The sequence below is a fragment of the Aspergillus ambiguus genome (assembly GCF_047715705.1).
Source record: "Aspergillus ambiguus strain CBS 117.58 unplaced genomic scaffold BDV59scaffold_50, whole genome shotgun sequence".
Taxonomy (NCBI): domain Eukaryota; kingdom Fungi; phylum Ascomycota; class Eurotiomycetes; order Eurotiales; family Aspergillaceae; genus Aspergillus; species Aspergillus ambiguus.
The window spans coordinates 79,905-104,398 of record NW_027395563.1 but is presented as its reverse complement, the minus strand read 5'-3'; the positions used below and the strand labels follow the sequence as shown (position 1 = coordinate 104,398).

The 24,494-nt window shown below is 49.7% G+C and overlaps 12 protein-coding genes across 12 annotated transcripts; 7 read left to right on the top strand and 5 right to left on the bottom strand.

Annotated features, from left to right (window-relative positions):
• Positions 1-532: 532 nt before the first annotated feature.
• BDV59DRAFT_210940 (uncharacterized protein) lies at positions 533-1,476 on the top strand (the record flags this gene model as incomplete). Its single annotated transcript, XM_073695688.1, has 2 exons — positions 533-819; positions 869-1,476. 2 exons carry the CDS (start codon positions 533-535, stop codon positions 1,374-1,376), a joined length of 795 nt encoding a protein of 264 aa, XP_073543584.1. The 3' UTR covers positions 1,377-1,476.
• Positions 1,477-2,714: 1,238 nt separating this feature from the next.
• BDV59DRAFT_196184 (sulfotransferase family protein) lies at positions 2,715-3,657 on the top strand (the record flags this gene model as incomplete). The annotated part of the gene is made up of 2 exons (XM_073692679.1): positions 2,715-2,903; positions 2,956-3,657. 2 exons carry the CDS (start codon positions 2,715-2,717, stop codon positions 3,655-3,657), a joined length of 891 nt encoding a protein of 296 aa, XP_073543583.1.
• A 654-nt stretch (positions 3,658-4,311) lies between these two features.
• Positions 4,312-5,324, bottom strand: BDV59DRAFT_210939 (putative extracellular guanyl-specific ribonuclease; the record flags this gene model as incomplete). Its single annotated transcript, XM_073695687.1, has 3 exons — positions 4,312-4,424; positions 4,475-4,972; positions 5,021-5,324. 3 exons carry the CDS (start codon positions 5,322-5,324, stop codon positions 4,312-4,314), a joined length of 915 nt encoding a protein of 304 aa, XP_073543582.1.
• Positions 5,325-5,879: 555 nt separating this feature from the next.
• Positions 5,880-6,872, top strand: BDV59DRAFT_210937 (DUF3632 domain-containing protein; the record flags this gene model as incomplete). The annotated part of the gene is made up of 2 exons (XM_073695686.1): positions 5,880-6,343; positions 6,391-6,872. Exons 1-2 carry the CDS (start codon positions 5,947-5,949, stop codon positions 6,870-6,872), a joined length of 879 nt encoding a protein of 292 aa, XP_073543581.1. The 5' UTR covers positions 5,880-5,946.
• A 703-nt stretch (positions 6,873-7,575) lies between these two features.
• On the top strand, positions 7,576-8,926 carry BDV59DRAFT_187858 (uncharacterized protein). The gene is made up of 3 exons (XM_073691299.1): positions 7,576-8,215; positions 8,262-8,532; positions 8,587-8,926. The coding sequence occupies exons 1-3, from the start codon at positions 7,971-7,973 to the stop codon at positions 8,839-8,841; spliced, it is 771 nt and encodes a 256-aa protein (XP_073543580.1). The 5' UTR covers positions 7,576-7,970; the 3' UTR covers positions 8,842-8,926.
• A 120-nt stretch (positions 8,927-9,046) lies between these two features.
• On the top strand, positions 9,047-11,350 carry BDV59DRAFT_134642 (translation initiation factor eIF2B subunit gamma). The gene is made up of 4 exons (XM_073687037.1): positions 9,047-9,576; positions 9,637-10,735; positions 10,788-10,893; positions 10,944-11,350. The coding sequence occupies exons 1-4, from the start codon at positions 9,393-9,395 to the stop codon at positions 11,082-11,084; spliced, it is 1,530 nt and encodes a 509-aa protein (XP_073543579.1). The 5' UTR covers positions 9,047-9,392; the 3' UTR covers positions 11,085-11,350.
• Positions 10,944-12,909, bottom strand: BDV59DRAFT_134649 (uncharacterized protein). Its single transcript, XM_073687038.1, has 3 exons — positions 12,523-12,909; positions 11,455-12,457; positions 10,944-11,378 (listed from the first exon to the last, which is right to left on the bottom strand). Exons 1-3 carry the CDS (start codon positions 12,595-12,597, stop codon positions 11,341-11,343), a joined length of 1,116 nt encoding a protein of 371 aa, XP_073543578.1. The 5' UTR covers positions 12,598-12,909; the 3' UTR covers positions 10,944-11,340.
• A 388-nt stretch (positions 12,910-13,297) lies between these two features.
• Positions 13,298-14,629, bottom strand: BDV59DRAFT_187853 (TauD/TfdA dioxygenase family protein). The gene is made up of 3 exons (XM_073691298.1): positions 14,351-14,629; positions 13,577-14,293; positions 13,298-13,513 (listed from the first exon to the last, which is right to left on the bottom strand). Exons 1-3 carry the CDS (start codon positions 14,565-14,567, stop codon positions 13,356-13,358), a joined length of 1,092 nt encoding a protein of 363 aa, XP_073543577.1. The 5' UTR covers positions 14,568-14,629; the 3' UTR covers positions 13,298-13,355.
• A 498-nt stretch (positions 14,630-15,127) lies between these two features.
• On the bottom strand, positions 15,128-16,662 carry BDV59DRAFT_187852 (uncharacterized protein). The gene has a single exon (XM_073691297.1). It carries the CDS (start codon positions 16,575-16,577, stop codon positions 15,267-15,269), a length of 1,311 nt encoding a protein of 436 aa, XP_073543576.1. The 5' UTR covers positions 16,578-16,662; the 3' UTR covers positions 15,128-15,266.
• A 315-nt stretch (positions 16,663-16,977) lies between these two features.
• BDV59DRAFT_196176 (uncharacterized protein) lies at positions 16,978-18,052 on the top strand (the record flags this gene model as incomplete). Its single annotated transcript, XM_073692678.1, has 3 exons — positions 16,978-17,114; positions 17,177-17,829; positions 17,883-18,052. 3 exons carry the CDS (start codon positions 16,978-16,980, stop codon positions 18,050-18,052), a joined length of 960 nt encoding a protein of 319 aa, XP_073543575.1.
• A 1,241-nt stretch (positions 18,053-19,293) lies between these two features.
• On the top strand, positions 19,294-21,321 carry BDV59DRAFT_210934 (thiamine pyrophosphate enzyme, N-terminal TPP binding domain-containing protein; the record flags this gene model as incomplete). The annotated part of the gene is made up of 4 exons (XM_073695685.1): positions 19,294-19,375; positions 19,434-19,473; positions 19,523-20,984; positions 21,041-21,321. Coding segments are annotated over exons 1-4 (1,785 nt in total). The 5' UTR covers positions 19,294-19,373.
• Positions 21,322-21,644: 323 nt separating this feature from the next.
• BDV59DRAFT_205797 (uncharacterized protein) lies at positions 21,645-23,273 on the bottom strand (the record flags this gene model as incomplete). The annotated part of the gene is made up of 1 exon (XM_073694707.1): positions 21,645-23,273. The coding sequence occupies one exon, from the start codon at positions 23,271-23,273 to the stop codon at positions 21,645-21,647; it is 1,629 nt and encodes a 542-aa protein (XP_073543573.1).
• Positions 23,274-24,494: the final 1,221 nt, after the last annotated feature.

The window sequence follows — 24,494 nt, the reverse complement described above, 5'->3', positions numbered from 1 at the left end:
ATGTTGAATCTATTTCTGGCTTTCTGGGGCCAAGTCCTCGTATACTAAAAGTGGCTTGAGACTGCAGATCCTCCGAAAATAACCACCGCAATGCTAGAACAACAGGCTTAGGGGACGGATGCTTGGTATGCATGGCAGGGCTACTCTTAGGGATCTAAACCTTAACTACGAGATAGGGCTGTGCTAAACGCGCATCGCCCCACTTCTTATCCCTCCATGTATCTTTCCTAGATGGCAAAGATCAATATATGCCAGATTATTGCTTAGAAACTTCGGGGGGCCTCGTATGTGAGTAATTTTGCCTCGCCTCCGCGAGGTCTGTCAGATGGGGGCCATGTGCCCCAAGGGTCGATCTCACGCCTTTAATAAGAAGCAATGATAGTTGTGACATGTCGGCGGAAATTATTGAAGTGATTTATAGGTATATTCCTTTACTGTCCTTTATATGGCGCTTTAAATTTAGAAACCTCTCCAGAATTATCTCAACCTCGACTGTCGCACCAATTTGCTTGATCATTTCCAAACTCACACCATGTTCGCCCTACGAGACGCAATATATCTGATCGAACTGGCATTCTATGCCCCCATTGTCCCTGCTATCCTCTTCATCATCCTATTACATGGCAACAAGCACCCCTACACATGGCGTCCCATCGTGATCCCTCTCATAATTCTTGTTGGCTTGAGAATCGCCGCGGCAGGGCTTGGCCTAGCAGCCATGAACCCCTCAAGATCTAATCTCTTAACAACAGCGACCCTCCTAGACACAATCGGTCTCGCGCCAGTCCTGTGTCTCTTGATAGGTCTTCTAATTCGAGCGTAAGCTGACTTCTTTCTTCCTTAATACATCATTTAACACCGACTGCAGCAACGCCCCCGTATATAAAGGCTTCCCTTTCTGGGTCTTCATTCCTCTGCAAATAATTGCCATAGCAGCTACAGTGTTAACTGCATACGGCGGCAGAGACCTCTACACAAGCTCGGATAATCAGGCACAAGACCTTCGTTTGATGCGTGCTGGCATCATGCTATTCATCGCCCTTTTTTCTGGCATCGTTCTCCTCTCAGTCATGACTATGCTGAAAGTCCGGGTGAAATTCTACCGTACTGAACGTGCCGCAGTTGTTTGTGCTTTGCTATGTGTGCCCTTTTTGTGTGTCCGGTTGGCGTTCTCGGCTGGATCGTTGTTTTCGGGGGACCAGTCCGTGTTGAACCCGATGTCAGAAGACGAGACAAGTATTTGGCTCCATTTCCTTATGGTCATTGTTATGGAATATATAGCTACGCTCTCTGCTACAGCTGTTGCACTATGTGCGAGGAAGGTGGTGGTCCTGACGGCGGGAAAAGTTGATTCTCTCAAGGATGAGGAGATTTGAGATAGGTGGTTGATTTTGGTTTAGAGGCGCATGGGCCATCTAGTAACAAACTCATGATTCTACAGTTGATCCTTTATGTCTTTCATTTGCTGAATGCCACTTGTCTGATTTCGTCGACTTGGCTATGTCCCATTATCAGCTACATAATGTTTGCCCGTAGGTGTAATCTAGATGGCTTTGGTTGGTAGGTCTCATATTGGCGCAACATATATTTACATGATGCGCTTATATAAATGCCGTCAGTACAAAATTAGAGCCTATTTAATTGAATCACATCTGAGGTATCCGAGACCTATCTAGATACAGAAGTTAAAAAGATGACATACGTTTTCTTCTTCCTTCATGTACGATGATACCAACTAGACGTGATAGCAAGACTTTCAACGGAAGTAGAGTAAAGACAAAATGTCCCAAACAACCTATTGCTGGGCGTCTTCACCCGAGGCATAATATCCTAGACTAGAGCATTGACGGACAATGAGGCTTCTAGTTCTGCCTCGCCTCTCGCAGGATCCTACAGCATGATGGTACAGCATTGAGCCTGGCCATGGCTAATAATAGATACGACACTCAATCATCGCAAGACACGAATAACGGTACCCCAGATAATCGTTTTCGATGCTGGCCAGCATTTTAGTGGCGAAGATGAGGAGAAGATGATGGGGCAGCCTTGTGGACAAAGTCCCTGAGTTTTCGGCCCCATGGGGTTGGCTGCCACATAATCCTGCGATATTCTAGTCATGAAAATCTCCGACGCGAGGCCCACATTGTTTATTTTAATATCCGAGGTAAGGCCTTATGTTGCATGTTCTGACTGCAAACTGCCCCAAGCTGAAAGCCCCTGGGGCGATCTTGCACTATTGGGGCCAAATCCTTCACGCAGGGCCTCGTGTGGATTCCGGATAGGAACGTACTGGGAGGCGCAGGTTACATTGCGGGCTAAAATTATCTAGATTAAAGTTATTAGTTCAGGGCACCTCGTGTTAGGGCTGACCTTGGCTTGAACATGTCAAGATCGACAAGCTCACTTGGCGATGTCTATTGGATTGGCAACGGCTGCAACCATCTCGTATCAGGCTCGATTTATTCGCGAGTAATCCGGGTATTTCACCAAGTAAAGGAATAAGGCTATTTCTGTCATGAATATTTGGACTGTTAGTGGCTGTGTTGTGTGCTTTGCGATGGGGGCAATATCACTTTACGACTCCGTATACTTCCGTATACTGTAGGTCGCTATGGGCCAAAAGTCTACTAATACGCACTCCATGCGCGTCAAAGTCGATCACTCCTCCCTCCTTACTCCTCACTCATCCTAATTACTCTACAATGCATTTCACAATGGAAACCACTAAATTTCAAGTGGACATGCTCAAGCCCAACTCCTGGCTCTACTACAAGCTCGGCATCCACACCTTAGGTCTTGTCCTTCGATCTGGCATCACGATTACCAGCCCCGATCCCAAAGCAGACGCAAAACTCCAAGTGGCATCAGGCGTGCACAATGGAGGAACCATCAAAATCATCGTGGTACGTCTAACCAACAACAACACCGAACTGACATATAACTAACACAACCAAGGCTGGACTACCCCGCACAGGCACAATAAGCATGAAGCGAGCCCTCGAAGAACTAGGGTACGGCCCATGCTTCCACCTTGCTGAACCCCTTTGCCAATTCGACAACCTTCGCGAGAGTGCCGCCATTGTCCACACGAAAGATACGATCCTCCGGCGGCGAAGACTCGCCAAACTCCTCCATGGCTCCGAGGTTACCCTGGAGGTCCCCGGGAGCGCATGCCTACCCGACCTCTTGGAAATGTACCCCGATGCAAAAGTTATACTAACAGAACGCACCTCCGCGGCCCTCTGGCTGCGCTCATGGCGCGGCTTCGGTATCGATCTCCGGTCCACCTGCTTCCGCTGGGTCGGCTACTGGGTTCCTGGCGTGGTGGCGGCCAACGATCTCTACCGCGGGTGGATGCAGCTCTCGGCTGAGCGGTTCGGGGTCGGGTCTGAGCCGTCAGAGCAGCTATATCATGCACACAGTGCGTGGGTGAAGAGTATTGTGCCACCGGAAAGGTTGCTGGTGTTCAAGTGCCAGGATGGGTGGGGACCTTTATGTGAGTTTCTGGGTAGGCAGAGGCCCAATCCCTTCCCCCATGGCAATGAGGCGGGTTATTTGCGGTATTATAAGCGGGTGTCGATGGTGTTAGGGATTTTGTTGTGGTTGGTTGTTCTTGCTATGGCTGTTTTGTCGTTGCTTGTGATAGTGGTGGAGTAGATTGCTGGTGCTCTGTATCTATCTGTTTTTAGGGATTATACCTCGGCGTTTTGTGGAGAATGCATGCTACATCTGCTCATTCTTGGCCAATTATGTAGAACAAACAATGCTGGTTGCTCCTATGATAGGTTCAAAAGCAATGGTCAGACAGTGATAAATCCGCCCGACAGGTCAGTCCATGGCACAGGCTCATACCGAAAGCTGCTTTCCACGGTACCAAGTTCAGTATAGATAAGTATTTGATGTATAGCTTCTGTGCATCTCATGTAAGGCTATAAGATCAATGCGCTGCGTCTGTATTGCTGGTGGAGAGATACCGTAAAATCAGCAGCTTCGCATTATCTCGACCACTTCCTGAAAGGCGCGTGGATAACGATGCTCCCGGCAACTAAAGGCAATATTCGACAGCCCAACTGGGATCTGCTCTTCTTCAGTAAGGAGCTTCTTGATCATTAGCACAAGGGTTTTAGATAAATTTCTGAAGTTATTTTCATAACTAGTCGACGAATCTTTATAGTGAGTTTTAATTCCATTTAACTAGCAAGAAGCGGACTTTCAAGACGTCTAACAAAGCAGCAGACATGGAAGAAAGAGAATAATTAATGTAGTTCCTAAGGCTTAAGGGCTTTTTCAAGTCCAAAACAAACATGAAAACTAATCAATATTGACAATACAGCGGGAGAAAGAAGCACCAGCATTCTCAATCATCACCCCAACGAACTTGTTGCTGTAGTCCGTAACAACACGGTACTTGCCCGGCTCTCCGCCTGTTCCAATGGTCAGTCTCAATCAAATAACGATAGTATGCATGACCTACCAGTCCAAGTTCCGCCTTGAATAATAGGATACTCGCGCAAGTCCTTGGTGACGCCCCCAAAGACTTGGATGTTACCACTCTTGTTGCCGAACTTGTGCGGATAGCCGCCGACGCCATAGTCATCTGCCTTCTTGCACTCCTTGAATGCATTGGCGACATCGTCCTGAGAGAGTGTGACGCCATCAGAGCATGTAGCGCTACCTATTTTCTTCTTCTTGCTGCGGGTAGTCAGGTCGCTGACAGTGTGGCCGGTGGATCCCTCGGCAGTCTCAGTCACCTCGACGCTGCTCCCCTCGTTGTTACCTTTCTTGTCGCTTTTACCCTTGTCATGTTTATCCTTGTCATCGTCGTCCTTCCTAAGCTCGCGCTTAGAGTTTGAGACGCGCGTGCAGGCCGTATATGCACCGCCGACCGTTGCGCCGGTATGCTGCATTACACCGCGGAAGTCTCCGCGGTTGTCCTTGTAGTCTGTGACCACACGGTATGAGCCAGGCTCGCCTGCACTTGTTAGCTTTTGCCAGTATATTTGCTATTCGAGAAGCTCACCACCACCATACACTCCACCCACGATGATGGGGAATTCGCGGAGATGGGTGTCATCAGGAATGTTATCGAATACCTTCTGATTGTTGTTCTTGTTGCCGAAGTAGGCCGGATACTTGCCTATGGAGCCGTCGTCAAGTCTGCGGCACTCGTGCAGGGCCTCGCGGATATCATGTTCGGACAGAGTGGTGCCATCGGGGCACTGGAAGTCGCTGAGTTTGGCGCGCTTGCTGAGCTCTGGGAGAGGAGATGCATGGGCCAGGGTCACCAGTCCGTATAAGACGATAGATTTTATGTTGAGGAACATTTTGTGAGGCTGGTGCTTTGGACAATGGTTTAGAAGGGGAGAGAGGCTTTTGACATGGGATGTATTGCTTTAATGCTGCTTATGATGATGAGAGATCTGGTTATATCCTCATGGCTTTATATCTTCAGATTCGTTAAGGCCATCTGAATCCTAACATGTTTCTAAACTAGGAACACTGATAGAACGTCTCATGATGGTCAGGCCGGTTAGCTGCTCTCAATATTCGTGGCTGAGCTACACTTCATGATTTGGCCCCAGGCGGTTCTGTGCATGTTTTGTTCTGCGTATACATCACAGTCTTGATATTGGAAACAGCCCTAGCAGGTCAATTCAAGCCTTGGTAGATATGCTAAAAATGCTTGATACGTTAGGCCCCTGGGGCCAAGAGTGGGGGCCGGGAGTAAGCACTACGAGCGCTGTCTACAAGCTAGTCTGGCCCCCGCAGCCAAGGGGCACAGCCCGCCATTTCTGTACAGCCTCCTCCGCTTCTATAGACTTCAATAGACCCTTGTGCTTCCTCCATAAGTCAGTCAAAGCTTCTACTTACAGGTTCTCCATCCTAACCATACTTTCAATTTACCCAAGAACACGTACTTTTCTCGATTCCCTACAAGCTCTCGCTATGGGTAAAGAGAACTTCATCCGACAAATCGAAAATTCTGTTGAGTTCAAACTGCTTGACGAAATAGTCAGGGGAGAAACCACAGTGCAAGACGCAGTTCAAAACATCATCAACCTGACAATGAGTGCATTGTCCGTTCATGGTCCAGCCAAACAAGGAGGGATCGGTCTCCCAGACTACAACGTCTCTCTTGCGGTAATGGAGCTCGCCCAACGCCTAGAGCCATCCAAACACACCAAGCTTGTCGAGTTTATATCTCATCTCCAAAACCAAATTGCTGTAGATCCATCTACAAACGAGCCCCTAAAGGTCCAGGGTGATACCCTCTGGACAGACATGCCGTCGTTTGGTTACACGGAGCTTGAGACGTGGTACGAATTTGGTGGCGAGTACAAAGGTGATCCATCCTGCATGTTAAGCAGTTAGAGCGCTAACACGCTGCAGACCCATGTGATACAGCGCTAGATTCGAAGCAACGAGATCGCTGGGCGAATCTCAACGCCTTCCTCGCGCAGCTCACTCAGGCCGCAGACATTCACTATACACCTCACAATGAAGTGCGATTTTCTCCCCTGGACAAGTCGCTACGGGCCATCTGGATCATGGCAATGGCACTTGAGAACGAGCGCCCCCCTGCGTCCCTAGGAGATACGGCGGCGATGCAGGCCGCTTGCCAGTGGTTCATCTACGCCGCGGAGCGGCTGTGGGCTAATACGCTCAATAATCGCATTTATCCTGAGGCGGCTGGCGCTGGGCCGGGGAAAAGGTATGAAGCGGAGGGTTGGACGGGATACACGCGGGGCCGATGGGAAATCTGGGAGGATGCGCTGAAGGATGCTAGGGCTTCATGCGAGAATGAGCGAATGTGGAAGCTAATTGATGATGCTTTGGCGAGTCTGAGAATGGGAATGATGGATCAACAGTAGTTCGGGTAGACATTCATTTACTTGGTCTGGATGATTAGTTGATAGTGATATCTATCTTGTTCCGCTTTGTACAGGCCTAGTAAGATCAACCTCATTTGGTACTCCCACCCAATAATAATGGATTTGACCCTGTATGAGAGTTATTTTCTTCGCTTTGATTATCTTCCTTTCTCCGCTGACTTTTCTCGGCAGTTACGATTCAGAAAGAAAGATTTTTTCCGCTAAATGTTATGATATTTTCTATGTCCCTATGAGCAGCACATTTCTCAGGGCAGGAAGAGAATATCGAGTGGCGGGACCCTAGATGTTCTATAGGTGATAATCAGTTGCATATACATTAATGGCGGTTACTTGTCTATTACGTGTGTATTTCAGATCATCTCTCGCATGGGCGATTAATTTGCTGTCAAAAGAGTTATACCAGTACTTTCATAACAATATGTTTATTCGACACTCCCTACTTCCTGAAGGAAAGCCAACATAACTTGTGTATGACTAAATTTTCTCACAGCGTAGGCCAATTATAGTGCTTATTGTTGTCCTATATAGCTCTCTCTGAGCTTATTATCAATGAAGAACTGAGCCTACGAACTGTGCTTTGGGCAAAAGTTGTCTGGATTGTGCGGGGTTGGGCTGAGCATTTCTACCATCTGTTTCCCCTTATATTCTGGCCCCCACAGTTCAATTCGCTTCTGCCCTGCCGATGGGGCCATGGCCTCGTATCTGCTGCTGTTTTTATCTCCGGCCGATCAAGGGAGCGGACAAGCTCATGTCCAGCCTCGCACAGGAATGGCTAAGCTCATGCCCAGCCTCTCACAGAATGCTTAATACGAGGAGAACTGTGGCCGAGTGGGGTGTCAGTCTGGGGTCGTGTCGATCTTTCCAACATTTGATATGTTTCTTGTCTGTCGTCAACGTGGCGCAGCGGCTGACAGATCGACAAGTCATAATACCCAACAAGGGCATACTACATGGATAATCTGGAGGCTTATTCGTCTTTATTTACCGCTCCCCCTTCCTTCAGTTTACGCTGCTTTTCTATTCTCTTTGGTCAAGATAGAACGAAAGAAGTGAAATCCTACAGAACTGACTTGCACAATGACCAACTCCCTCTCTGCCGCTACCTGCGCCATCTACGCAGTCCTCGCCATTCCAGTACTCTACCTCCTCGTCCGACACCGTCGCTACGGCCTTCTAGGGTGGCTCTTCCTGTTCCTCTTCTGCACCCTCCGTATCATCGGCGGCGCGCTGGCAGTCAACAACCCCAGTGCCGCCGCTAATATCATCTCCAGTGTCGGTCTCTCTCCTCTTCTCCTCGCAACAGCTGGCATTCTTCACGAGGCGTAAGTGCTCGGCCCACAATAATGGAATCCCTGCTAAATCCAGCAGTCGATGCTATCGCATCCAACCTCTTGATAAGAAGATGGAATGGGTCTCCGTACTCGCCTACCACATGGTCGTCGTCGCAGGCGTGGCCTTAACAGCTGCCGGTTCTGCCAAACTCCAGAAACACGAGCAACCCATCGACAAGGCCGAGAAAATCGCCAAGGCAGGTATTTCGATTTTGGCAGTCTCGTGGGCCGTTTTGGTTGCCTGGACCGGGTTCTCGTTTATCGCTCCCCGTGGACGCAATTCCTCGCTCACGAGGGCGGGGACAATCGTAAGTACTTACCCTCGCGCGTATCGGAATGACACGTTAATGCTTTGTGAACAGCTTCTTATGGCCATCGCCTTCTCGCTCGTCTTTATCGCCATTCGAGTCTTCTACAGCCTTACTGCGCTGTGCACACAGAGGGCGTCGCTGAATCCCATCACGGGGTCGCTGGCTGTCCGTGTGGTGCTGGAGTTCCTGCCTGAGGTGATTGCCACGCTTGCATATATTTTTACGGGGATCAGGACGCAAGGTGCGCCGTCAGAGCAGGAGATGGTCTCGGTTGCGCCGAAACGGCGTGCTCAACCTTGGGTTTAGTTGGCTTAGGATGTATGCATTGTTTAAGCTTGTCTTTCGCTGTATATCTTGATAATGACTTTCAATGATCAGAGTAATATAAGAGACCCCGTGGTCCTTTCATAGAGGAACATCTTACAAGCTTCTGCCCATCCCAAGGTATTTCATAAACTCGTGTACATGGTGCGATTTCACAGAGTTGTTGCAGGTAACTATGTTTGCACAATTTGTACAATTTGCATATGACTCACCTTATCGTCACGTGCTACCCGCCAAAAAACCTCCGCGGTTTATTTATCAGAAAGAAGCCACTCTTCGCATTCGCGACATTGCGGCCTCCACGGCGAGGGATATAGAATAAGAGCCATTGTGCGACTGATCTGGATCTTGTTCGCGTCAGCTATATCACCTAGCATCCTGTGCGACTGCCGCCGCCGACGTCCAACTCGTCCTTTTCACCCCACCATCGTCCCGCGGGGCTCAAATTGACTCGGGAATAACTCCTCCTTACTGTCCCATACCGACAATTCGCCTGCGCCTGAGGAATCGAGCCTTTCTCAATCGAAGCTTCAATGGGTCACTCCAGTTTTCCGGTGCCCGCGAGTGGGTTCCAGGCCCTTATCCTTTGCGGTCCGGGGGAAAGTCTGAATACGATTTCGTCCAACCCAGAAGAGAACCCCAAGGCTCTTATCCCAATCGCGCTGAAGCCGATGGTAACCTGGGTGATCGAATGGTGCAAACGGGCGGGAATACATGGTAGGTGGTGGCGACAATTTCTGGGATGATCAGCCTACGCAGACGTCACTAACTGACTAGATATCACGCTGGTCACGCCTCCCTCCGCTCTCGCGCCGCTTAAGGCTGCGCTCCAACAGAACCCATATCTCACGTCGCTTCCCTCGCCCTCTCCCACCGTCATAGCTCCGAAGGACCTCCAGATGACCATGGCAACCGCCGAACTACTCCGCCTGCCAGAAGTCCAGGATTGTATTAAGACAAATTTCTTGCTCCTTCCATGTGACCTGCTATGTGACATTCCGGGTGAACAATTGCTGGAATCATGGATGGTATCAATGGCCGACGGGAAGAACGGAGGATTGTGCGTATACTACCCGGCAAAGGGCATTGAGGACGAGGTCAAGAAGGAGCCGAGGGATTTCGTGGCGATGGCCCCGTTGGAGCAGGATGAGGTTCCGGCGGTCTCGCGATACAATCTCTCAAAGCTGGTAATGTCGATGCCGATGGATACATTGAAGGAACAGATGGAGGAGGACAAGGGTTTTATGCTCCGGCATACGTTAGTTGAAAAGCATGCCTCAGTCAAGATGTTGACAAGCTACCGCGATGCCCACTTGTACATCTTCCCAATGTGGGTGAAGCATCTCGCGCGACACCAGGAACGGTTCGAATCCGTGAGTGAAGATCTTATTGGGTACTGGGCGAAAGCGGAGTGGCAACGTGGGTTGGGCGAAAAGCTGGGAATAAACAAGATTGTGGGCGCACGAGACGAATCTCGGGAAGAACAAGGGAGCAACGACGGTAATACGTTGGAGGAAGAGATAGATCTCTCTGGCATGACCACTACCACCCAGAGTGCAGCGGCGGGCGTGCCCCCGTTGCTCGCATACGTGACAAAGCCATCTACACAGTTTTGCCGTCGCGTAGATTCCAGTGCGGTCCTTTTATCTACCTCGCTACGCCTCGCCAAGCTGGAATCTGTTGAAGATGTTGGCCGTGCCGCTGCTTCGCCCTTTGCGCACCAGCGCAAGATTGCGGATCCAGAAGGTATCCATCAACGCTCGCTTGTCACAAAAGCTGATTGTCTATTGGCTTCAAACGTCACTGTTGAAGAGAAGTGTGTTATTAAAGAGAGTGTCCTGGGAACAAATGTGAAGATTTGCAGTGGCGCTCGTCTGTAAGTTCCCTTCTTCTACCCACTCTCCCTCAACGGAAGCTAACCCAACCAGAACGCGCTGTGTTATAATGGATAACGCTGTAATTGAGTCCAAGTGTGTGCTTAGTGGATGTATCGTGGGCCGCTATGGCAAGATCGGGGCTAATTCCGTTCTTAAGGTGCGTGTGACTTATATGAGAAATTCCAATCAATGCTGACCTCGGTCCAGGACTGTGAAGTACAAGATGGTGTCATGGTTGAGGAAGAGACCGATGCTAAGAACGAGCAATTCATGAGCTTCGAGGGTCTTGACGAAGAAGAGGGCATGGAAATGGAGGATGACGAGGATAGTAACGATCAAGGTTTTTAGATGCTTACGATAATAGAACTAAATCAATGCTCGATACTCATGCTTTCCCACTCATTTTTGCGAGGCAAAGCTTAGTATGGTGAGATGCGAGGAAAAGTCTACAGGATACTAACAACGCTCCATGATAACAAAAGCTTATTGCACACTGAGTCTATGGCTATCAACTGACTGGCTGTATCAAACTGAGTGACTACCTCTATTATCACCTATGGCTGGTGAACCGCCGTAGAGCCTTCTATCTGCGCGTTTGAGTATCTCAGGTTAAGCTGGAATCTCTTATCTGGTCCCCGATGTCTACCAGACCGGCGGAACCGTCAGTCCACACAAAGAGGGCAAAAACAGGCTATCACGTCAGGCCTGGAAGACTTACCTGTGATCGCAGTGATAAGGTTCTGAAATGGCAACAAAACCATGAAGAGCGGCAGCAATTGACCGAATCCCCACGAGGCTGCGAGGCCATTCTGGATGAGACTGTAAATCAGAGCTCCAAGGCTAAATGCCCACAGTATAGCTAGCCATATGCTAGCTGTCTGCCAGGGAAAGAAAACCTCGGCAACGCAGCAAAGCAACCATCTCCTTGCTACGGAATGTGTGGCGATATATTCCCTACTGTACCAAAGTGCAGTAGGCATCATCAGCCAACTGGTTATGACGTAGGAAGGTTGTTTCCACCACCGGGTTGGTACATCCTTGACGGGCCCAGTCGTGTTAGCATGCAGTTCGATCCACCTTTGGATGGTGTCCAAGTCCGGAGGTGAATGAGAGCATCGACCGATAATTCCTCTGATTTCCGCTTCTTCGTCTGAGAGGGAAGTCGACAGGCATGTGAAGATATATATCCAAAGAATCCCGATCGCCTCAATGATCGTTGCGGCATGCCAAAACCGGCTGGCAGTGGAGGGTAATTTGTTGGGGTCTTCGGACTCTTCTGGATCTAGGATATGGATGGCCACAATTAGCCATAGGAGATAAATGATATACATTATCACGATGCGGCCTGTCGCGAGTTTGTGATGTCGTTGAAAGTAAAGCCTGAGGGATAGAAGCGTTGCTGCATGGGTAAAGCTGGAGTAGCAGACAATATCGGTCACCGTCCACAGATTGTTCGCTCCGTAACCCACAGACGATGTCCAGTATCTGGCATAGCCACATACTAGTAATAGAAGGCCCGTGACGAGTTGTTGGTCACTTAGTTGGAGAATGAAAGTGGTTAGGATGCGTATCCAGTACTCCACTGGATCTGATACATTATGAGGAGTAATCTTCCGAAGGAATCCATGCCGACGAGGCCTCAATGACAATCTCTGGAGATAGAGAGCCGTGTACGAGGCCAGAAATGTCAGGATCCCTGTTAGCATGAAGCCAATTATGACCTTGGGGGATCAGTATAGGTAGTGCGACGGGGCTATGCTCCATATATTCTGTGGTAAAGGCTTACACCGGGGCCAGCAACATCTGGATCTGCTGTGTGATAACTAGAAGACGCCAGCACCTGGTTTGTACTTATCTCCATCAATACCTCCTCTTTTTTGTCAGAGTGCTGACGCCACTCGAAGCATTGTGTATTGCGTATACAGTTGAAGGTATCTTGACATATCAAACTTTAACAGTGAAGCATGAGTCTTTCGCGCTGAGGAGAAGGGTGGATGTATTTATCCCATTGTTGAAAAGTCAGAATAGTAGCCTAGGCCAAGGTTTCTGTTGAGACTATGCATGTCCCATGCCCACCATCAAGCTATATCTAGAGATCACATACCGTATAATGTATCAAATCAGTGACGTGATAATGAGAACGTGCGGAAATTTCATTTCGCTGTGCTTCGGTATTGGAAGGACTCTCAAGGAGGCGCTGTCATATGTTGAAAACAAGGTGGGTGAGACGCCCTGCACAGCCTCGCCCTGCATATCTTCCACCAATAACCACACAAGGCGGCTCCGATGCTATCACTTGCAATAAAGGAGCGTTGCGCCGTACAACGCCATATCTGTATGGGTAATCATCTTCCATTCACTGATCTGGGAACCTCTGGGCCTTCATCGAAACAGCGGCTATGAAACCTGAATCACTCTCCGAGTTCTTTCACAGACATAGAAGGCATGTCAGGGTTGCATCTAGACATATCCAGTACGAACTTTTGTTGGGCTGCAGGGTATAGCGTGAGTGTGCAATTGACCGGAGATTCTTTTTTTCTTCTTTATCTGTTGAGGTTCTGTCTCTATTTACACAATGTTTGTCTTTGTCGGTACTGACACTTCCTAGAGGTAATGGCTTTAAGCAGCCTCGGCAGCTAACGCTTCCGACTTTGACATGCTGTTGAGGTCCAAGTACGGTCTCTCGCCAATCCCAACGGCCCGGTGCCCAAATCGCTCCCCGAGTCCTTCGTAGTCGAAAGTGGCTGTGTGGAAGGCGCACCGATTGTCCCAGATGGCTGCGAGATGGTTAGGATATCTGTCAACTCATAACGCCAGTTGTTCGAATCCAGGATACTTACCGATATCATGCTTGTTTCTCCACTTAAACCTCACCTGAAGGTCGTGGTTTTCGAGGATAGTGTTATAAAACTTCTTTAGTAGCTCGTCTGATTCTGCCTTCTCGAGCTCGTTAATGCGCTGGGGGAAAGGCCCAACAGTGTATATACTCTTCCAGCCTGTAACTGGGTTTGTCCGAACCACGGGATGGACAGTGGCTAGATCCTTGCCGATATTCAGAGGGTTGCCACGGGGTTCCGTATAGACCCTGACATTGACCGGATCCATCTCAGCAGCTTTGAGAAACCCTAGCCCAATAAATGTTGCTGTCAGTCCCTCAAAGAATTTCTGATACGGTTTCGAAAATCGCTCGTAGAGGTCGTAACCCGACGCCCAGAGAGTATCACCACCTGTGCTCGGCAACTGTGTCAGCCGAAGAGACGTGTAATCAGCCGGATAAGGCTCGAATTGAATATCCGAGTGCCACTGTGCCGAGTCGTAGCGACGTTTGTTAGGTTGGAGATCATGACGGTGCATTTTCTTCCGACCAAGCGAGCTGATGGTGCTGACCTCTGCGTCATTTACACCAAACTCACTTGTGTTATTCAGCACTGGGTGGATATGGAGAGAAGAATCTGCTGGCTTTCCAGACAACTGCCCCAGCCGATGGACCAGCTTCTTTTGCAATTCATCTGTCAAGTTCTCCTGAGCACGGAAGAACACGACCCCCCGTTGAGAGACTAAGTCATGTCATATCAGTCTTATGATCGATCGATTGAAGGTCAAGGGTGTTTTACTTGTGATCGCAAGGTCCCGCACTAAATCATCCGCATTTGGTGCATTCAAGATATCGTCAACAATGTTAACGTTTTGGAATTCGCGACCAATGGCTGGTGTTGATTCTTCGAAAGCAAATTTGTCCAAGGCACCTGTTGGCTTCAACGGGGCCGGATACTGAGTCTCGTCTGGAGCATTGCGCAAGGGGAGCGAGATGTCCGCAATTTGAGAAGGCATGTTAACAATATACAGGGTACAGTACAAATTTATCCGAACGTACTATGAAAGCAGCTCCAAACTCGAGCTTTGGGTTAAGTCTGAGTTCTGCGGAGCTTATATAGCGTGTTGGCTATCTATGGGGAATCACGCAATCATTTATAGGCCTCACGCCTTACTCCACAATCCTATCTATCTCTAAGGGCGGGGCATGTGTAGGAATTAGAATCCCCGCTCGAATGGAAGATCCTATAGCCAATGTCTTTTCTATGAGCCCTCTTAGTGGATGTTGATCACGGAATACGAAATTCCAATCACACCTGACTTTCCGCTGCCTCCTTGACTCGGACAGAAGAGCGAGGCGCTTGGACAATGACACATCTTGAGCTATACGACGCAAGGAAGAGACTTTCCATCTCCCTAGTTCGTTAATGTGATCAAAGAGGGACTGAAGTCCAACAGGTGTACACCATAAACAATTTACGCGGTAGTAGCAGCTCATCAAAACGGAAGATAGTCCGAAACGGAAACATCTCCCACCAAGACGATCTATTCCCACATTTTGCAGTAAAAAGGGCAATGTTCACAACCTGGCACAAATTCAAGCGGCTATTTCGGCCCGTCACTAATACGTAGATACAAAATGCTGTTCTTATTCGGCGCTCTATGGTCCGGGAAACGATAATGACGAATGACATGCTAAGCCAGCCCTCCAACGACTCAGATACATGACAACTCGCTTGCGTTCTTTGCAATCCAATCCTTGATGCCTGAATATTGGCAGTTATAGTCCATAAACTCGTCCGGTCTCAGCGTTATTATCTTCGAATCTTTCTCCGTCGCCGGCTTGGCCTGCTGCCGGCTGTACTGTTGTATCAAAGTGGCTCTCTCATATCGCGCGTTAAAAATATCTTTCAGGGTTGCGTTCACGGTGTCGAGAGAAGCCTGATCTGTGACATTCGCAAAAAATGCGCCCAAAGCCTCAGCATCTTCAAAGCTCTGACTGGCACCCTGTCCTTGTGTGGGAAGCATGGCATGGGCAGCATCCCCAATAATAATGGTCCGGCCTTTCACCCACTCACCCAAAGGGCCAATGTCACGTAGTTGCCACAGCCCTATATCTGGTGCTGATTGAAATATTTGGAGCAGCCAGGGAGGGAAATTCGCAAAACTCTCTAATAACTTATTGAGAGAACCCTGTGATGTCCATGACCCTCCGTGGGAAATCTCGTTGAGTCTGTCATCTGGAAGCAAAGCGACAATCCCTAATGTTTCATGGCCTCGCCCGGGTCCAAGTACCACGCGGCAATCATGGCCCATAACGATGGTCGTAGCAGGTCTCTGTATATCGAAGATGTCTTTCGACACGGGGAGGTCTCCAATTTTGTTAGTATCGATGAGAATCCGATATGCTGATAGCCCAGTAGGCATTGATTCAACGGGTTTCTCAAGTACGCTCTCCCGAACGATGCTTCGAATTCCGTCAGCGCCGACGACCAAGTCGGCCTCCAATTCCTCGCCATTTTTTAAAGTGATCGATCCCCGTACAGGATCACAACGTACAACAGGTGATGAGGTCCAAATCTTCACAGGGTCACCGGGTCGGTCTATCGATGTGGCTGCTTCTACCAAGGCGAGGTGAAGATCCTGCCGATGATAGACGACGCGTTCAGCACCGTAGATGGCGGTGTTTGAAGGAATTCGTCGGATCACATTGCTGTCGGTGTCCAGGATGCGGAGCTCTGTGTCCACAACAGGTTTCGACGAAGCTAGTATATTGTCTAGATTCCATAAAGATGCAATTTTAGAGGCATTTGGCTGCAGCGAAATCAGGGCACCGACTTCCCCAAGCATCCGAGACTTCTCGAGAACCAGGATCTCGCGTCCTTCTTTACGAAGAGCTATGGCTGCTGCAATGCCTGCAATTCCTCCTCCGACGATAATAATTCGAAAATTTTGTCTAGTCATCCCGGAAGTCGATACCGTGCCTTCAAGTGGTGCTATGTAGGAAAATATTGGTGATTCTCTCATACAGTATGCTTAAGTTCCAAAGGGACGATGGCCTGAATATTAGATCACACAGCCAATCGGTAAGCATGCTTCTGGAGAATTCTCATAGAATCAGCAGGAACCGATAAACTTGGGACCTTTTTGTTGCTGACGCTGAGTCGGAAGATGTGGGGGTGGAGGTCGGATGATGTGGCGATGGGCTTCCAGTAGCGGAATCACATCAAGATCAGGCCCAGTCGAATGGACGAGTGTATTGCCTCATCCTCTAATTCATAAAGCGACCTAACAGTCCCGTTCGTCTCTTCTCTTGGTGACGCTATTCAACACGGATATCCCTCTTCTGTATCATCGGATTCGCAATATTTACTTACTTCTCCTTGCAGCTATGTCTTCCACCAAGACGGAGGCCATGCAGTCCATCATGATTATGACCGACGAAAATCTTGAGCAATGGCAGATTGACTTACAGCGCGATGGATTCGCTGTCGTTAAGGGCGCTGTGCCTAGAGAGCGTGCCGAGGCTTGCGGCGAAGCCATGCTCACCTGGTTGGAGAATTTGTAAGTAATCTTAGCACCCTTAATCGGCCGAAGAGTTTGGCTCAGGCTAACCATGAATGCAGTGGTCTTGGATTTGACCGGAATGATCCCCCAACCATTCACAAGGACAAACTTCCCGTGATCAACGAGAAAGGCATGTGTCTAAACTACGCCGTGACGCATGAAGACTTCGCATGGAGAATCCGTACCGAGCCGGGCGTGATCAATGTCTTCCAGAAGGTGTACGGAGAGAAGGATCTTATAGTATCTTTTGATGCGATCAACTTCGCATTTCCCAATCGTACTGATCTCCCTCCTAACAAACCCTGGCCTCATCAGGATCAAGATCCCGCGAAGCCTGGTTTCCGGCTCATGCAGGGCCTGGTCAACATCCTTCCAAATGGACCTAAAGATGGAGGTCTGATTGTCTGCAAGGGTGCTCATAATCTTAGTGAGCAATTCCACGAGGAAATGGCCTGGGAAGAGCGTATCCCAGCTTGGAATCCCGAGTGGTACGGCTTTACCGAGAAGGGAATGCAATGGCTGAAGGACCATGGTTGTGAATGGGTGAAGATTTGCGCTGAGCCAGGAGATTTGCTTCTCTGGGATAGCCGCACTCCTCATTACAATCTGTCTCCGGAAGCCAGCACCCCCCGTTTCTGCATCTACACATGCTACCAACCTGTCAAAGATGTCACCCAAGATCAGCTCAAGAAAAAGAAGGATGCTTTCGAATGTAAGACACCCAGACACTGTTAGTGTGGCTACCGTTCTAATCGGCTCCAATAGCGTACCTGGGAACTACTCATTGGCCAAACGCTCAACATGTGGGATCCAATGTCGCAAAGAGAGACGGAAAGGACGACCCTCATAATCGCTTTGAGCCTGTGAACAAGCCTGTTCTTGACAGTGAAGGGTTTAAGCTGACTGGCATTCCTTACATCAGGGCCGAGGCTTAGGGATATTCTTTCAGTGTGTACTTAAGATGGAGTGATTCGCTGGCAAAGTTTGTTAGTGGAACAAATTTGCTCATCTATTATGTTCAGTGGTACTGTGTATCTCATCTCTACCTGTGAATCAACAGCCGGTATGGCGCTCCAATCTTGACTGTGGATGCGCATGCTACATTTCTGTTTCAGTCTCAGAACTAACAGTGTTACACATTAGCTTCTATTGAGACCAATCATCATTCCATAATAAAGACACTGGGCTTGGGTGGCAAGACTCAGAACAGTCAGAACCTTAGTTTGAATTCTGAGTGATATATTTAACTACCCTTCCACAATTTTGTAGACGCCAAGACAAACATCTGCAAGTCCATGGCAGCATTGGTGACGTTTGTAAGCCCTCGGTATCATGGTGTAGTCAGTGACGATCTGGAGTTAATCTAGGTGTGGTATAAGGATACTATTTTAGGGCTGGACCAAGAAGGCTCAGCTTAGTTCACTGGGGCAATGGTCAGACGTGTGTATTTACGCATTTAAGTTTTACATTGTACGATATACATTGGGTTATATATATTTCCCGTACTGACTAGCAAGCCAGCAACTCCAACTAGTCCAAATTTATCATGCACGATACGAAGACTGCCTGTGCCTAATATCCTGGGCACATTGCCTGCAACCGGGACGTCCATCTTGGAGGGGAAGCTATAACATGAAGTATAAGACTTTTACTTAAGACGGCGTTCGTCTCTTTGGGGTTGGGCGGCTGTAGGACAGAAAGCAGGTGTTATGATTGTACATGAGTCCTGATTGGCCGGTATGATAGCAACTGGTATGGTCAAGAACTATGCCAAAATCTACAGAGGTATCGACGTTGCATTCATGGATTGACTCCAGATGAGATAGACGTGCTGCTATAGAATTCAATATATGGACTCAAGATTAGCATACTTTAAAGCAGCTAGCGTCAGAATTCAGAAATCACAGATGGCTCAAAAACAAGAATACAACCGTATCTATGTCATGCAAACAAACACCCAAAACATGCTGTGAAATTTAACCGCACTTCAAAGGTCTAGCCAAGTGAATCGGTAATGTCTGCTCAGTTGACTGCCGTGGGTTCTCATTGCCAGTGCGGAATTGGGGTACGTATGAGCCCCGAAACAAACACCGATACACCCGAAACATACGAGAAACTTCCCCGCGTTATTGGGGTTTGCCCGAGCTCATATATAGACCGCACATACCCATTTCAGTATCTAAATGATAAAGCTGGGTTGAAATATCTGATATTTGGCAGTCCTCTGTGCGTCGAGCTGCTGGAAGTGCTGCAACAATGTACGTTTCACTCACTAACCTAAAAGCTTCCTGCATGATTGGATTGACGGTTATGCAGGTACACTGCATCGTTTGCCTTTTTTGAGGCGATATGGGAGGTTAGCTACATAGTCTTTAATTTGGGGGTAGAGCTAATATGCCATACAGGCCGGCATAACTCATGTGTTTGTTAATCTGGGGTCTGACCACCCCAGCATCATGGAGGCGATCGTGAAGGGCCAGACCGAGAGACGAGGCTCATTCCCTCGAATAATTACCTGTCCAAGTGAGATGGTTGCGCTTTCAATGGCGGACGGCTACGCTCGTCTCACGAACAAGCCCCAATGTGTCATCGTCCATGTTGACGTCGGCACGCAGGCCTTGGGACCAGCTATTCACAACGCCTCCTGCGGACGAGCGCCGGTTCTTATTTTCGCTGGCTTGTCGCCCTTCAGCATCGAAGGCGAAATGCGTGGCTCGCGCACGGAGTTCATCCACTGGATCCAGGACGTCCCGGATCAGCGACAAATTGTCAGTCAATACTGCCGGTACAGCGGAGAGATCAAGACAGGTAAGAACATCAAACAGATGGTCAACCGCGCATTGCAATTTGCAACTAGTGACCCAAAGGGTCCCGTCTACCTGATGGGTGCCCGTGAAGTCATGGAGGAGGAAATCCAGCCTTACACGCTCGACCATACTCTGTGGACTCCTACCCAACCCACTGCTCTGCCAGAGAAGGCGCTCAAGCCTATTGCCGAGATTCTTCTCAACGCGCAGCGTCCCCTCTGCATCACAGGGTATAGCGGGCGCAACCATGCGGCTGTGGATGCGCTTGTAGCCCTCGTCAATACCGTCAAGGGCATGCGTGTTCTCGACACGGGAGCCTGCGACATGTGCTTCCCTGCTGACCACCGCGGCTGGCTGGGCAGTCGCTACGGCGTCCACGACGCCATTACTTCTGCGGATGCAATCCTTGTGCTTGACTGCGATGTGCCCTGGATTCCTACCAGATGTAAGCCGCAGCGAACTGCGCGCGTGATCCATATCGACGTCGACCCACTCAAGCAGCAGATGCCAGTGTTCTACATCGATGCGGAAATGAGATTCAAGGCGGACGCTGAGACGGCCTGTAGACAGATCGTCGATTATATTATGCAAGACACGTCGCTGCGTCAGGTTACTCTTTCATCCGCGTTCAACGTGCGATGGGAACTTCTTGGTCAATCCCACCAAGAACTACTGACCTCGATTGCAGCAACCGCAAAGCCCAACCCGGACAACACATTCACATCCGCATATCTGTGCAGCCTCGTGCGCAAGCTAGCTCCCCAAGACGCAATCTACGCAACTGAAGTTGTCACCAACACCCCAATCGTCTCGGACCATATCCAGGCCACACTGCCCGGCCACTGGATCAACTGCGGTGGGGGTGGACTAGGCTGGAGCACCGGAGGTGCATTAGGAATCAAGCTGGCATCCGACGAACTGGCAGGAGGGCTTGGAAAGGGAAAAATGGTGATCCAGATTGTCGGAGACGGGACGTTCATGTTCAGTGTCCCTAGTAGCGGGTACTGGATTTCGCAGAGATATAAGATCCCGATTTTGACGATTGTGTTGAACAACCGAGGTAAGCGTCAACCTTCCTGTTCATATCTTGGTATTGCACATGCTGATTTAACTCAGGCTGGAACGCCCCGCGAGCATCAATGATGCTTGTTCACCCCGATGGACACGGGTCCCGCGTGTCGAATGACGAACTGAACATCGCCTTCTCCCCGCCACCGGACTACTCCGGGATTGCGCGTGCGGCATCTAACAATACAATCTTTGCATCGAAGGTGGCTGAGGCGTCCCAGTTGGAAGATGTCCTCAAACAGGCTATCCAAACGGTGCAGGGTGGGACAAGTGCTGTGGTTGACGCGGTTATCAGCAATTCGTTGGAGCCACCGAAGAGTAGGTTGTAGACTATGTATGGATATTGACGAGGATTTACGGTTCGACTGTTACTTCCTGGGAAGAGACATAGTGGGCTGAAGAGAATCCGCGAGAGAAACATCGGACAGGCTTTTTGGATGTGTATACACGAAAGAAATACTCCTCTGTACATTTGTTCGGTGATAACCAATATATTGCAAGAGCTGTACCAGATCGCGGCACACACACTGGTCGACTATAACAGGACGAGAAGAATTATATTTGTTTTAGCCCATATTATGGCAAACGGAAACATAGAAACCCTCAGAGACATGGTACATAATCATAAATCATAACACAAGTAATCAATCTGCTACTTCCGAGGAGACCGATAGCCGGTCTCAGGCAAAAGTAACGGCTCCGCACTCGACACAACATTATCCAGCTCCACAGACAAAGTAATCTCAGGTGACGCTCTGACCTTCGACCGCGGAGACCATCCCTCAGGACTCAGCGAGCCGGGAGCCCGTCCCAGCAATGTTTCCGGTGTGGAGGACCCAGGACTGAAGGTCAGATGTTTGCGATGCGCATGAGTTGCAAGCCAGTCCTCCTGCTTCTGTTTCTCATCCCGCCGGAAGAGCGTCGACCCATGGCGAATGACCCGCAGCATCCAAAGAACGATCAGGAACTGCCCACCGAGACACCCGGACACGAGCCCGGGGTAGAACGTATGCGAGTTGTAGGCCCGCTCGTCACTGTCGTCCAGGACGACATGTGCGTCGGCCGTCCGGCTGAAGAACGCACTCCAGCAGAAGCAGGAGTTGAACAGCCCGCAGCTCGACAGGAAGACCATCAGGATCATCGGCACGCCGATCAGCGCGTCCTTCGTCACCGTCAGCACGTAGTGGTATCGGCCCGTGGCTAGGCCTGTCACCCACATCGCCCAGGTGATGAACGCACTGGCCATCCACAAGACGAACATGACCACCAGCATCAGACTGCGGCAGCCGAACCCCGTTGTGGGCGTCACCACGATCTCGGTCACGGCTACGACTGTCGCAAGCGTCACCGGCAGCATCGCCAGCAGCAGAAGCAGCCACGGGCTGTTGTCCCTGTCGCCGCCGCGGAATCCGAGGCTCTTGCGCGGCTGGTAACAGTATATTGCGCCGCTCCATTGCTGGGCGGAGTAAAAGTCCGTGATGGTGGATTGTTGCCGACCGGCTAGGAAATGGGTGGATTTCTTGTCCGCTGAAAACCGCCGAAGGTCCTCTACCGAATGTCCCGTCACCGTTTTGACGTATCGCTCCATGATGCGCAGACAGGTGCGACGGGATGTGTACCCTCCCAGCGCATTGCTGACGAGCACAAGAGGTATCAACCAGGAGATGAGAAGACTCGTGCCGATGCGGCCACCGGGAGGGCTGGAGCTCTTCCCGCCGATGGCTTCAACGAATGCTGCGATAATATGGTACAGGTAAGAAACAACAGCGAGGCCTGCACGACGCAGCTCGACGGACCGACTGTCGGACAGCTCGTTGGCTACCTCCTTGGTGACGTGGTAGAAATGCTCCGGACTCATGTCCGGCCGCTTCTCCCGTAGGATCTGTTCGAAATGCAATCGGAACTTGTCTGTCCCGGACCCGACAAGCTCCTCTATGGCGGCGTACACGGTGCCTACATCGAGGACTCGCCGTTCGTAGTGCTCCTTTTCTTCCCTCTCCCATTGGTGGCTGTATGTCCGCGCAAGAGAGTAGCAGCGACTCCATAGTTCCGCCTTGGTGAGTAGAGACCACATGCTATCAATAGGATCACCGAGGATGTGAAGGATGACAAGATATTTTTCCCTTCCTAGGCGGGCCATGTGTGCGTTTCCGATGAGGAGGAGGATCGGGATCAGCCAGGTGCTGAGACGAGGGCCGACATCTTCATAGAAGCTGGCCCCTGCACCGCACGTGTCCACGCAGCCTGGGACAGTGAGGATGAGATTTGATAGGTTGGACATAGGAGTGCCATTTTGGCGGTAGAAGATCCCGTCGTGGGGTGATAGGGACCCGTTGAGGAGGCGGTTTGTGACTATCTGGTTGCATTCGGCCTTCTGAAAGGCAAGAACGTTCCTGACGGTTGTAAGAAAAAGAAATAGATAATTGATTAGGCTGAGAGATATTGAAATCATTTCTCAAGACCGTATCAAAGGATATGACCTTTGTCTGAGGTGACTGCAGAAGATAGGAGCATGTATTCATGCACACAGAGGCTCTCACCATGTTCGACTATGGCAAGGCCACAATATATGAGAACTATGCCACCTATTCTGCCTGCAGCACAGCCGTCTGCACTATATTGGGGCATCAGGGCACGGGTCATAGCTCCGAACCGCATTATTCCGGAGAGGACTGTTGGTAGAGTGGACAGCGTCAACCAAGGGAAGCTCAGAGCAGTCCTCGTCAAATCGCTTGGGCACCTTGAGCCAGGATACGAGAAGACTGTCATCTGCTTTGCGGCTACCGGTGGCTCAAATATCAGGGTTAGAGAAGAATTAGAATAGCCGCTCATGGAGGATAGGAGATTCCTGCCAGTGGGGACGGCCCCAGACGCACGTGCGGAAGGGACTGGGGGTTGTTTCTGCACGATGGGATGACGGCCAGCTATTGTTCAGTGCCGAATGTCTGTAATTCGTCGGAGAATTGACCGTTGAGGCTTTCGTTGTGGTGGCGCGGGTCTATGAGTCGTGCGATATTTCAGTAGATGGCCCCGGAGTACGATGTATACTGGGCACACTGCGAGAAAGAGGAGTTAAGAGGTGTTTCTCATCCGTCCTTCGTCCTATTTTGTCCTATTGGATGCGCACATACTGTTTGTGGTGTTGATATCAAGTACAACACACTATACTCCGTGACGTGTTCGGAGAATAGCTGTCTCTATGATACTTGGTAGGTGAATCATGCGTACAAGTGTGCGGTGAACATCTCATGCGGCTCAGGGCGTCCATCGCAGGGATAGTTTGATACAATACGCATTTGGCTCATTATATGCTGGTGAGCCGTACGATAAGTTGCATGCTTCTACTCTTCCACTTCATCATCACCGTATATCCCGTATATTCTGAAGAAAACAGAGCATCTACTTATCATTTACTCGTATGTCCCTCGTTATGAAAGAAACGCATAAATGCATTAAACAGAGTCCAGGGTTTTCCACGGATAGCTAGTCCAGGTGAAAGACA